This window comes from Vicugna pacos, chromosome 15 (assembly GCF_048564905.1).
Source record: "Vicugna pacos chromosome 15, VicPac4, whole genome shotgun sequence".
Classification (NCBI taxonomy): Eukaryota; Metazoa; Chordata; class Mammalia; order Artiodactyla; family Camelidae; genus Vicugna; species Vicugna pacos.
Window position 1 is genome coordinate 49734404 of NC_133001.1, and position 13894 is coordinate 49748297.

The 13894-nt window shown below is 44.9% G+C and overlaps 1 protein-coding gene across 1 annotated transcript; it reads right to left on the reverse strand.

Moving 5' to 3' along the window:
* Window positions 1-8981: 8981 nt before the first annotated feature.
* MSGN1 (mesogenin 1) lies at window positions 8982-9563 on the reverse strand. The gene has a single exon (XM_006197130.2). It carries the CDS (start codon window positions 9561-9563, stop codon window positions 8982-8984), a length of 582 nt encoding a protein of 193 aa, XP_006197192.1.
* Between the last annotated feature and the right edge of the window lie 4331 nt (window positions 9564-13894).

Genomic DNA, 13894 nt, shown 5'->3' on the forward strand with positions numbered 1-13894 from the left:
GAACGCCAGAGCAGGATGGACGGAAAGGACCTCTTTTGCAAGAACCAGAGACCCCAGAGAAGTGACTGGAGCATTTTGTTCAGTTTTGTATACCTATTTAACCCCTTGGGATTTTTGAAAAGGTCATCCCCCAAACAAGAAAATGTAAAGATTAAAATTTCCATTGCCTTAAATCAGCTGTAAGTGGAGAAATAAATCTGCTCTCCCCACCATTCCTGGAGCTGATCATCTTTAAGAGTTAATCGTGGGGAGTACCATCTTCAGAAGCCTCCTGAGCAGTCATTGCTCCCATGTGATCATCATTCTCTGCTTTCTACTTTCAGGTTCTTTACCTGAATCAGGGGAGGGCTGCAGAGGGGGCGGGGGAAACTCTGGAACCAGTTAGCCCTTTACTGCCATAGGCCCTGTTTTCTCATCTGTAAAATGGGCTAATGGCGTCTACAGCACAGCCCTGCTGGGAGTGTTAGGATGTGGAGGCAGGGGTGAGCAGTCTGCTATTGACAGTGATGCACAGAAGTGAACATTCAGGAGCAACAGCATGGCAGACTGATCAGAACTGGGTAATGTCTTTTACGCTGGCTTTTCCAGAGCTTTCCAAAGCAGGCTCACCTTTCCCTTCTCACGACTTCTCCAGCCCCTCATTCACCCTCCTCTCCAGTTCCCCTGGGATGCTCTGCTCTCTGCATCTTTCCCATCCATCCAGCCTCAGCTCTTCCTCATTTTGTAACCCCTAAACTCCTCCCTTCAGCACTTCAAATCCTAGAGAACATCCCACCAACCCATGGTTTCTGGCAGAATCACTGTCTGAGCCACAGTCCTCCCTAACCGGTTCTTCCCAAACTCAGGTCCGGGTACTCACCACTCAAAAGCTAATCATCGAGAACCAAGCATCAGTAGAAAGGAAAGGAGTTTTAATTAGAAAAGCTGGCCATCTGGGAGAAGGTGGACTTCTGTCCCGAGACCAACTCCAGAGAGTCAGCTCAGCCATGACAGTTTTTAAAGGGAAAAAGGGGGAAAGAATCTTGGCGAGTCACTGAGGCAGGAGGCTGAGTTCTGCATCACTCCCCATTGTGTGCAGGCTGACTCTCTCTTCAGGTGTTGTCTTGCCCACATGTCCTGCCTGCAGGATTGCTAAGGGGGATGTGGGGGTGGGTAGACAGCTAGTCATTCTTTAACTGCTTAATTCTTCATTCATTCTTACTTCTTTTAATACAGGAAACGAATCAACACTTTAGGCAAGGCATAGTGTGCATTCAAGAAAGTGTAAGTCAGGAGTTATTTAAATTGCCTAGTGACCTCATTCCTATAATTCGGTTCTTCCAAGGTTGGAGGGGACAGAAATGGGCAAACAGGAAAGGGCAAAAGAGCTGTTTTCACAATCATCGGATCTCATTTCCGCCACTAGCATGGAAACTTCCAAAGGCCTGGGATCCTGTCTCTCTCTCGGAAACCCAACACAGGCTAAGAAACATGCCGTCAGCTCAGCAATTCTTGTTCAGTGAATAAACTCATCATCTTCACATACTCTGATAGGATGAGTCAAACAAAAATATAAAGGTGTTTCCTAAGTCCCACCCTTTAGCTCGTCTGTACCTAAACTCACTCTTCTAACAGACCTCTGTCGCAGCCCACGGACCCTCATCTGGGGCCTCCCACTGGTCCCTGCCTTCATACCTCTGTTTTTGCTCTTCTTTCTCTCTGGAACTGCCCCTGTGCCCCATCAAGATGCCACCTACCTGCCTAGGTTCAAGTTCAGTGTCAGCCTACCTACAAAGCCAGGTCGCCCCATCAGACAGAGCTCCTCTGTTACTTGCGCCTTACAAGTGTGCTGTGTTCTACTCCGGGTGCTTTGACCAGGACACAGATAAATAACCACCTGTTTTGTAGACAAGTTCATTAGTGTCTTCTTTTTTCTGTTTGTAGATTCCACATATGAATGGTATCATGTGGTATTTTTCTTTCTCTTTCTGGTTACTTCACTCAGAATGATGATCTACAAAACAGAAACAGACTCACACCCATAGTAAACAAGCTTATGGTTACCAGGGGGAAAGGGGGCGGGAAGGGATAAATTGGGAGTTCGAGACTTGCAAATATTAACTACTGTATGTAAAATAGATAAACAAGTTTCTTCTGTACAACAGAGGGAACGATATTCAATATCTTGCAGCAACCTATAATGAAAAAGAATATGAAAATGCATATATGTATGTGTATGTATGATTGAAACAGTAAGCTGTACACCAGAAAGTGACACATTATAAACTGACTATACTTCAGTAAATAAAATGATAGCAGTCTGAGTTAGCCTCTGTGTGAGAGGGGCTTCTCTCAGGGTGAGAGTCAGCTTCCCCACAGCTTGAAGGATGTGCAAGCCCTCAGCCTCCCACGCCTGCTTTCCTGTCCATCTCAACCAAACCAGCCCCCTTCTGATCCCCAAACCCTTGCGTTCTTTCAGATCTCTGGGCTTTTGCATACGCTGTTTCCTCTGTTCAGCAAGCCCTGGGCTCCCTAGAGGACAACTTCAAGAGTTTCCTCCAGTGTGACGCCTTCTCTGAGCTGTGCAAGGAGCATCGGGTCCTTTCATCTCTTTCCTTGTCCTCCTCCCTCGCTAGGCTGTGAGCATCTCACCTCTGCATCCCGTAATCCAGCACCATGGAAGGGCTGACGCTGAAATCTGACTCCGGTCTCCTTCACTGGCCCTCATTTCTGGTCTCACAGCTCCCACCTTCATTGCACGTAGCCTCTCCATCTCAGTGCCAGGGTCCTCAGCCCACGACCCGATTCTCAGTTGTCCCAGAATACATCAGACCTTTTGATGTGTGTTAGAATCCTGGAACTTAAATTACTTAAATGTCACCTGCTTTCCCTGCTAGGAAGTAATTAAATGTGCAGTAAAAAGAGTGATAGTAGTCTCCTGGGGGTGCAAATTCTCGAGTTATGAAGGGGAATAAAATTCTGTTCAAGGGTTTAGGTTTTCATCACCCTTCCCTACATGCAGGCATGGATTGTTTTGTGTGTACATGGATTAGATCCAAAAATTCCAGAAGGTTTAATGCAAAGCCCACCTTGAAGAAACAGACCATAGAGCACATTTTGCTGTTCTGCCTTTATGAAGATTCCCTTGGAAGTAGACTTTAGATTTCCTCAGGAGACAGAAAAGTTTAGCCAGAAAGAATCAGACTGGGAGTTTTCAATTTTGGATTCTGGTGCCAGCTCTTGTCATTTATTAATAATTATGGTATTTTGTCATTACGAACTTTAAATCCCTCATCTGTAAACTGGACATAACAATCCCGGTTCAACGTCACATATAATGAGTTACAGGTTAGAATTAAATAGGATGATGTATGTAAAATGCTTTGTGATCACTAACCCGATAAAAAGATACCTGTGATACAGTAGTAGGGGTTTGGTGTGGTACACACCTGCTAGGGTCTGCTGCTGCCAAGTTGCGTGAAATTTCCCCTCTCTGTGCCTCAGTTTTCTCATCTATAAAATGGGGATAACTTTAGTTCTTATTTCATAAGGTTGTAAAGTAGTTATTTCTTACTTCATAGAGGTTAAAATAGTGATTTCAGAACAGTGCCTTATCCAGAGCAGGCACACAATGAATATTAGTTTTTGTTGCTATTATTATTATTATCATCATCATCATCATCATCATCACCATCATCATCATCATTTTTTGTTTGGTAATTTTGCACCTAAAAGAAACCGAAGGAAAAGATGTGAAAACTGTAATCCCTGGGAACATGTACTTCTGAAGTGTGATTTATGATACCTTTAGAGGCATACAAATGTGCCAAGATTGTTGCAAAACTCCCACACTTTTCTCAAATTCCATCCTATGAGAGAGAGAAAAAGAATAGTCATGCTTTGTACCGTGTGGTGTGGGAGGAGACCAGGAAGGTTCTCACAACTTAAAATATGCCCTGATCTCTGTCCATCCTAGTACGATGTTTGCACAGTGCACATGCAAATGCAAATCTTTTCAAATGAGAGCGCAGACTAGTGGAAACGGCTCGCACGCGGACTTCCCTGCAACTTGTTTTGTTTCCTGCCCATTTCCGGCACATGGAGCTTAGTGCTGTGAAAAGAATGAGTCAGGCAGCTGTGGGTGGAATCCTGGGCCCCATGCCAATTGCGTGACCTTGGGCAAGGTGACTTGGCCTCTCTGAGCTTCTTTATTTGCAAAGTGGGCTAATATTCGCTATCTCCTCCTAGTGTTAAGAGTAAAGGAGAAAAAATAGATAGAGCCTTTGACCCCGAGCCTGACCCGTCAGCTAACGAACCCACAACTGCTGCTGCCCCGGCTGGGGTTCGCTCACCGCAGCTCCTTCTGGACTTCCGTCTCTCCTACACGCCCCTGACCTCCAGCCCTGCCAGTCACCCCACTTAATGAAGAGAAACAGAAATCAATAGTGTTCAGCTGAAAAGAACTTAATGGGAGACTCTGCTGAGGAAAGGAGGGTCGAGAGTCCCAAACCCCAGAGATGAGCAAGGAATTGTCTTTTCTCTCCAGGCTTCTCAGGTTCTTTGCTTCCTTCCTCCTCAGGGTTCAAGGGACTTTCTGGAACCAAAATGTTCAGATCAGGTCTTTCTAAGAGGCATTGCTTAGTTTTTGGTATTTTATTTGCAAAGCAGATGTTATCTTGGGTTCCCCGCAGGAGGACAGGAGGCGGATACCAAGCTCTGGTGGCTGTCAAGCCAGCCCAGGGCCGAGCCCGCCGGGGTCAAGGCCCAGGTCCAGGCTCCTTCCTGCAGCCTGGAGCGTGTACGGAATCAAAGGACGCCTCAGAGTCACCACAGAACATACCAAGCTACTGGAATGCGAGGTCAGAACAACAGCACCAGCGCTCATTTATATGTGCCTCTTCTGCTATCTTTTTAAAAAAATATCTTAAAAGTCAAGGCAATTCTGTCAACTTGTCAATTTGCAGAGACTCCCCCCAGCCTGCCCTCGCCGCTCTCCGCTCTCCCAATGAGCTAATGCAGCAGAAACTACAAGAAGAACAAAGAAACCTCAGCCCGGTGTGAATTGTGGAACATTTTATTGAACACAAATGAGCAGAAGAAGTCAGTCAGGTTTCTCTGTGGATTAACAAGGACCCTAGGCGCCAGCAGGGAAGTGAAAGGAATTTCTGAGGACATGTTTGGGGTGGAGGCAGAAGTTCAAAGGGACATCTTTTAAAGGATGAGAATAGCCCCTTCAAGAAATGCTTCAGAAGGTAAAAGACAATGAGGGTCCCAGAGATGGGGAAGCAGGGACGAGGCTGAGAAGCCTGGGAGTGAGCACTGGCTGAGAAACCTCTCTGACTGCCCAGCCCAGGGCACGCGGCGTCCTCTGAGCAGCCGGAGGAGCAGGCAGCATGATTCCAAAGGACAGGCCCAAGCTTTGGAGTTAAGAGCTGACGCCTACCTCAGTAGCTAACTAGTCAACCATGGGCCACTGGCTCATCGTGTGGCTCTGCCCCGTTTAGTTGTCCTAAACCTTTGCTTCCTCGTCCTCAAAATGAAACTAATAGTTCCCACCTCCTGGGGCTGTTAGGAGGATTGCATGAAATAGCAAATGTGAAAATTCTGACTACAACATAGAGGAAATCCATGAATTGTGGTTCCCTCTCCAAGCACCAGAAATAAGTTATTCTGAATCCTGAGCTACGCCCGAGGCAACAGCTTTTAAATGCTCGCTGGGGGGAATCCGGGACCTGTTCCAGCTACCCTCCCCATCAGGGAGGCAGCTGCCCTGGGCGTTGCTGCAGGAGTCAGGTGCTGATGGGCAGCTAGCTGTCTTTCCTGGACAGGGCCCACCCGGGGCTGCAGGTGGTGTCGGTAAGACAAGGCCCTGGGCCAGAGGCTTACTCCCAGGAAGCTGTCACCTTCTCCAAGCTCTGCAGATGCCTCCCCTCCAGTAAGGACCTTAGGAGTCCTGAAGGCAAGCCCAACTGGTAGCTGGGTCTGTGGCTTTCCAGAATTTTTTGAAAATGACGACAGGGCTTCCCAATCCATCCACAACATTTGGTCCCCAAGGCAACCAAAATTACCCATGCTCTTGATAAACCATTCTTAATGCTTGCGCTGGAAAAAAATCAAAAGTCAAGGGCATTTGGGTTCCACTCTTTTTAAAAATGACACGGAAAATAAGTCAATATAAACACTGATCAAAGGCTGAAAACCCCCTTTCCCATATTACAGTCCTCTCTAATCCTTCACCCTCAATACGTGAAACACCATGCACACACACACACACACACACATACACAGGAACAAACACATGTACACGTGCACACACGTGCACACACATACACTCTCACATGAACACCTGTGCATGCACAGGGTAGAGTCTCTTGAAGAAAATCTTGATATTGTTCAACATATTCTAGATTCTTCTCTGAAACATCAGCAGCAAATTTATGAAAAGTTGATAAAATTTGTATACACAGGATGACATTGTAGCAATTGTGCCCCAGCACCACCCATCACCCCCAGTGACAAGTTTATACTTATCCTGCATTTATAAAAACAATAATCAGAAATAAAGTTAGAGTCCTTCTTTGCACTATAGACAAAAATAAATTTTCAGGTAAATTAAAGATCCATCTATAAATAACTATTAAAATATTTTTTTTAAATCAGAACATTTGAATAGCCTTGGAACTGGGAAAAGTTAAGCAAAAGGAAGAAACACACAAGCCATAAGAAAAAAAATAGACGAGAAACTTGATCATACAAAAATGAAACACTTCAAAGAGCAAAAGATATCAGAATCAAAATCATAAATATAAGATACCATAAACAAAGATTATAACAAAATGATAGATTGGAAGGAAATATTTTCAATACATGTAATGTACAAAGAACTCTCCCAGTTTATTAACAAGAACATAAAGAACCCAATAGAAAAGTGGCAAAGAGTATAAACTGGCCTGTTATAGAAAAGAAATCAAAGTGAACAATAGTCACATAAAATTTAAAAAGATGCGCCATCTCAGATAGACCATAGGGCAATTCAAATTATCACAAGAACAGCATAAACATGTTTTAATCCATTAAAAATTTCAGAAGATTGAGAAAATCCAGTGTCATCATGGAACAGCTGATTCTGTCGCAAAATGTTGGGAGACCATGAATAACTACAAATTTTTATAAAAGCCATCTAACAGTATTTATTTAAATTTAAAATGTGCCCACAACTCTGATCCAGAAATCCCATTTATGGGAACTTTCAGGCGAATGAAAATATCCGTGGATAAAGCTAGTTGTCTGGGATGTTTGTTACAGCATTTCTTTGTAATGAAAACAAAATATATATGATTCAAAAGGTGATTCATTAAACAGATCATGTGTAGCCTAGCACACCTGTGCTATGAAGCATTGTTCGAACCTCTGCTTTCTAAATATTTTTCACATGTGTGACTTCTTAGGGCAAGTCTGTGCTTCAATTTCCTCAACTACAAAATCAAAATAATAATGGTACTTATATCATGGATTTATTCTTGTTAAACTGGAAGGACTTTTACTATATATTGCTAAGTCAAAAAACGAAAGCAATTTGCAGAATTAAAGGTATTCTTTAAAAGTATCTAAAAATACATGCCTATATTTATTTGTATTATGTTTGTATCAGCAAAGGAAAAAAGTGGAGAAGTAATACATTAAATTGTGGACACATCTCCTGCCTTTGTAATTTGTTATTCAAAAGAAGAAAAATCACCAATAGGAAAAAAAATGACAGGAGACATGAACAGACAATTCACTGAAAAACAAAAGCAAATGTTTAATAACCACAAGGAGAAAAATTCAGACTTAAAAAAAAAACCCACTAGTTTTTTAGAAACTCCTTAATTCAAAGCCCGCATTTTGATGTCCTGTGCCATCAAATTAGTCAAGCTGAAGGTGCTGCATCGCCAACCCTAAGATGAGGCACAGTGAAGAGCGGGGTGTGGATTCACAGGAGGTGATTTGGGGGTGGGTAGGAGGGGGAGACACTGTGGATAAAGAAATAAATATCTCTAAAGGAGTTAGAGTAGACTTGAGTTCTAATCCTGACCCTTTTCCTTTATCTCTAGAATCAAACTAGCCTCCTATTCTTTCTGAGTCAATCTCTTCATTTGAGAGATGAGTAAGTGGAGGAATTCAATGAGGTTGTACTCATACCTGGCCTGGCCCAGGGAGCTCCCGCCCTCCCAGCTCTGTCCGGGCCTGTTCAGGCTGAGCTGCTGGGTCTCCCTCCCCTTCCTTCTCCTCGCAACCCCCCATCCTCTGGCCCCCAGTGTTTTCAGCCTCCTTCCCCTTCCCTGAAGAGAGGAGGGGCTGTCTTAATGTAACCTGTCTGCCTGTGACTTTCTATTCACCATGACACTAATTTCTTCTGCATTTAAGTAATTTTAGTCCCTGCCAAAGTAAAGGTCTGAGTTTAGTCAAACACATACACACACACACACACACACACACACACACACACACACACACAAGCACACAGACAAAATAGAACAGGAGCGCTATAGCTCTTTACTTGACCCTAATCTTTCTAAATAAGAATCCAGGTGTCACCCTGGATCCTGCACAAAGCACAGGTTTAGTTAGCAACAGAGAGAAAGCTCCCCACACCAAAATGGCCAAAGAAAATCATTGTGGCAATTTTACACTATTGAAAAAATGCACTTGAAATCACTGACCCTTGGAAATACCTTGAACAGACAGAAAAGGACAAAGCCATCTGTCTCTTAGCAAAGGGCAAGTCTCTTGAGAAATGGTGGGGAAACCGGAAGCAGAAGTGCCTGCTTGTCTGGCAGGTAAATGTTCTGGTGGTTCCAACAGGTCCAGTGGGAATTCCCTTAGAGCTTTTCGGACAGCAAGGTCACCACGCTTACTATATAAAAATCACTATGTGCTGCTGTTCCGTGAGCCAGTCCAGGTCTTTAAGGCTCATCCATCCCTGCCCAGGGGGCCGGAGAGGTGGGGTCCCTGGGCCGAGCTCAGGCGCTCTGGGGCCGAGGCTCTCGGCCGCCGTTGAGAAGATCTGTGAGTTCTCCGATGTACTTGATGGTGTACTTCAGCGTCTGGATCTTGGTGAGTGGCTGGCCCCTCTGGCTGTAGACGGGCGGCAGGTAATTCCGGAGGGTGTGCAGGGCGTCTGCCAAGGTCCTCATCCGGAGCTTCTCCCTCTCGCTGGCCTTCCGTCTCCGCTGGACCGACATCCTGACCTTGGTGCCCCTCTGGGCCTTGGGGCCACCAGCGCCCTGCAGATAAGCGGGCTGGAAAGCTAACATATTGTAGTCTACCTCCACCAGGCCACCGGTCCCAAGGCCACTGCAGTCCTGGCTGCCCCCACTGCTGGCACCTCCACGCCCACAGGACAGCCCGGCCACCGCTGGACCCGGAGAGGAAGAGCAGGACTCCAGCGATGGAGCCGGGGAGAGGCTCTGGGTGGGAGAGGCCTGGTTCAGCTCAAAGGGTCCCACCCGGTCTTTCCAGTCCCAGGAGGACAGCAGGCTGGCACTGTCGGAGGAGCCCAAGCCATCTTCCAGGCTGAGGAAGGTCTCACGCAGGGTGTCCATGCCTGCGAGACAGCTGCAGAGAGGACGACTCCCTGGCAAGTGAGGAAGGAAGCTCTGCCACACGGCCGGGGCCGAGCTCTCTTTTATGATGGTGGGGGACAAGTGATGAAGTGGGAAAGAGGGCCGGGTAGAGGGAGTTCAAAGGAGAAACCAAGGACCAAGATGGAAAATGAACTCATCAGGTGTCACTTTCCCCTCATTGATAATTAGCATCTTCCAGCTAAAATGTCTTTAAACAGAAAGGCCTCCAAGAGAAGAAAAAAGGAATTATCTTGTTGTAACTAAACCAATTAAGGCTGCATAACTAGACTTAGCATCATCCTGTGGAACTCATAATGAGGGAGCCAAAAAAAACAAACCTGGGGCAATCGGCAGCAAGGAGGTGGTGGCCGGAGGGCCTGCTGGAGAGGGGCCACGACCTCTGATATCTCAGAGCAGATGGGGTGCACTGTTGGAGAAGCCGTGTGGTCTCGGGACAAGGTAACTCCTCGGAGCTTGGATTCTCTCATTTGTCAGATGGAGACAACAGCTCTTACTTTAGGGCGGCTGCGGGGAGGAAGGCACACGGGCACACAGTGGATGCCAAGTTCCTTCTTTCCTTCTTCCTCTTTGGCCAATTTCCTTGGGTTTTGCAGAGCGCAGACAAGCTCCCAGCATGCCTACACTCAGAATGGCAAAGGCCAGCAGCTCGAGGACATGCAGAGCCTTAATGAGCAGGAAACATCCTTCAAGAAGCTTACAGCCCTTGCTTTCACTGAGTGGTCTGGGATTCCCCACAGCAGACAGACACCAGGAAACAGAAAGCTCCTTTAAGGCAGGGAGTTTCCAGAATACCTGGCATTTAGTCTTCTGAAGAGCTTTTTAAAATCCAGCTGCAGAGTCACACCTTGTTTTTTGAAATGTATAGAGGAAGTGTGAAATGAGCTAGGGAGCCTGTTCTCCCCACCCCAGCTCCAAATGCCGCGGAATGTGTTAAGTTGGATGGTCTTGCTAGTTCCCTTCACTTCCTACATGCTCTGAGAGATAGACCCTGGGCTTTGGAAGAGGGGTCTCAGATTCCCCATTTGTCCCAAGAACGTAACTCAGTCTCCATGCAACTAATTCTACAAATTAGTATTAATGTCAGAATCACAGTGAGTTGCATTTCATATGAATGTGTCCTTTAACATGGTTGCTTCAGTCCCTTTGCAATTATTGAAAAGAAATATCAATGATATAATTAGAACATTTATGGTATTTTTTAATTAGCTTGGCTCAGGGGGGAGAAAAAAAGCTCAGGCAGGTAATCTGTGGAAGAATGCTCTTAATTTTGCCATTTACTAAAGGATCCTAAGCCACATCTTGAAGAATAATAACATTAATGAAACATAATAAATGTAATAAATGACTTCTCCTTTCCCGTCTCCTCTTTTTCTTCCTTCAGCTCTGATTGAAAAGCCTAGACTCTGTTGATTCTATTCAAGGAACTTTACATATTATTATAGCTAACCTATTTTTTAAAAACCCACCATACAGATAAAAATACTGAGGCTCTAAGAGGTTGAGGGACTCAGTGAAGATTTCCCTGGTAGGAAGTGGCAGAGCCACTAGAAAGTGGTTGACCCAAGATCCCTTATAAGACCCCAAAGCCCTCTTTTTTTTAAAAAACAAAGATCTATTTTCTCTATTTCAGTTGGTTTTGATAGAGGCAGGTGACCTGAATGTGACTCAGAGAAAAGGGGACTTTCAGTAGATCCGAGGCGGCTGCAGTTGCCACTGTCACAGTAAGCTTTCCAGTTTCATATTCTAAACTTCACAGTTTTCCATGTAATACTACATCTGCTTTCAGACTCCTTAAATGTTTTTCCCTCTCGAAAGTTTCTTTCTATAATTGCTGACCTTTTTGAACTTCCATCCTCAGAAATTTCATTTCGTACGCGAGACAGTGTCTGTCAAATCCTCGGTATACAGTAGACACAATAAATGTAGGTTTTGTTCTTCTGGCTACTGTCTCGTGCTGGTCAGACTGACCAGTATCAGGATGGCTTACTGTGCTCTGACTCCTCTCCCCTGACCCTGGTCACCCAGCATTGCTGCTCTTAGAACAGGGAAAACTGCCTGGTTTCCATGTTTGTCACTGTAGACTGTCCCTCTGGTAAGAAGCAAACTGGACCCAGGTTTGTATTTCTCCTGCTCGTCTCCATGAAGCACTCTGCGCTCAGTCTGCTGGACAGCCTAACACCGCCAGCATTTGAGGTCTGCCGCGGGGCACACCCAGTTGGTGCTTCGGTATCTCCATTGAGCAGCAAGCCCCACAGAAACCAGACGAGGCTAAACTGGACCCAATAAAGCCTAGCTGGTGGTGTGATGTAGCAAGAAGATGAGCCGGAGCTCACCTCCTTTAGAGCAAATGACTCACCCCCTCAGGCCTCAGTATTTTCATTTGTAAAAGAAGGATAATAATATCTGTTCTGTCTTCTTTGTGAAGAGCACGTGTGAAATGAGGAGTGTAGACCAGAGGATCATTAACTCCCCTTCCAGCTCTAAAATGCGATGCAACGTGTTACTGTGTGAACGTGTTACTTGATTAAAAGAGCACCCATCACACCCACGAAAGAACTCGGGGACCACTGAGCCCATCCTTTCATCTGCATTGCAGAGATGGCAATGACTTGCTCAATGTCACACCAGAAGGCTGTGGCAGAGAGGGGAACAGAAGAGCCAGAGCTGCCTGACTCCCAGATCTGTCGTTTTTCTTCCCTTGAAACTAATACAGATTAAGTGATATATAAACTTTCCTATCAGTCAGAGTACATAGTTCCCACAGTACTGAGTTACTGGGATAAATATTTTAATATGAATTTAAATGTTCACTCAAAAAAATCTATAAGCTATTGTGACCATGATTGCAACAAATTTTTAAAAAGTCTCCAACCCTAAGTCATACTCCCAAAGGACTTGCAAAATTTCCTGGTCCTGTTTTCCAAAGAGTAACATAGGGGTACAGATGGTCTCAGCTTTCAAATCCAGGGCTATTATAGTAACCTTTTCTCTGTAGCTGCCCCCATGAAGAAGGACCCAGGATTTGCTACACAGATTATGAGTGGTCTGCTGTCTAATTTTTAGAAAGATGAGCTTCTGAAGGAATGCCAGGGGTGTCCTCAATAACGGTTATGACAGAGACATGGACAACTGGGCATTTCATTTCCCATGAACCAGTGGTGATTGCAGACTCAGGACCGAAGGGCCAGGACACTTTCCTCAGGTAGAGCCACTTCCAGGAAATTGACAAATAGTCCTCAAAGAATCAACTGGAAACAGGGGGCAACTGGCTGCTTCAGTGCTTGAATCTGAAACCAGCAGTGGTCCCACATCACTGCTAGCCCATCAGGCGTCCCTGTGTAAGTTAGAAAAATGCTGAGCGTGGACCTATTTCAGCCCCACGGTCTCTGACCAAGCATCTCTGTGCAAGGCTCAACCCCCACAGACAGTGGCCCTGGGAGCCTCTGTGATATGTCTCCTTTGCAGTATTAGCATTTTTAGAACTTTAATGGCTGTTCGGACATGGGTGGGTGGATGAAAAGTGGTGGTAGTGTAAGAATGCTGCCATTGGACCAAGAGATGATCATACTGAGTGAAGTAAGTCAGACAGAGAAAGACAGATATCATGTGATGTCACCTTTATGTGGAATCTAAAAAAAAAAAGATACAAGTTTTATTTACAGACCAGAAATAGACTCATGGACATAGAAAACAAACTGTGGTTACCAGAGGGGAAAGGCAATGAGAGGAATAGATTAGGAGTTTGGGATTAACAGATACACATTAATTTATATAAAATAGATAAACAACAAAGACCTACTTTATAGCACAGGGAACTGTGTTCAGATTCCTGTAATGATTCATAATGGAAAAGAATCTGAAATACATATATATATATATATATATCTGAAATACATATATATATATATCTGTGTATATATATGTACAAGTGAATCACTTTGCTGAGCACCTGAAATTCACATTGTGGACTGACTACATTCCACTAAAAAAATAAGGAGGCAAACTAGGCCTGGGTCAAATCTCAGAAATACTTACACACTGATTACGGCCACGATTAAGAACCTGGAGGACTTTCCGAAGGACATGACGTCTGCAGCCTTGTTTTTTAAGTAGCCTTCCTATGGGTTCTTAAAAGAATGTTCCTTTAAAATCAGAGCTTTTTTTTAACAAGGTGAAACGTTGGGGAGAACATTTTTGTCATTGCTTGAAGGTTGGATATAGCATGAACTGTGCAAGAAATTGCCAGCCATTCCAGCTTCGGCGGTCAGTTGGAGGCTGGAGCTGGAGAG

What these genes read in the sequence shown, in the direction of transcription:
- MSGN1 (XM_006197130.2), bottom strand. Translation starts at nt 9,563, where the DNA reads ATGGACACCCTGCGTGAGACCTTCCTCAGCCTGGAAGATGGCTTGGGC.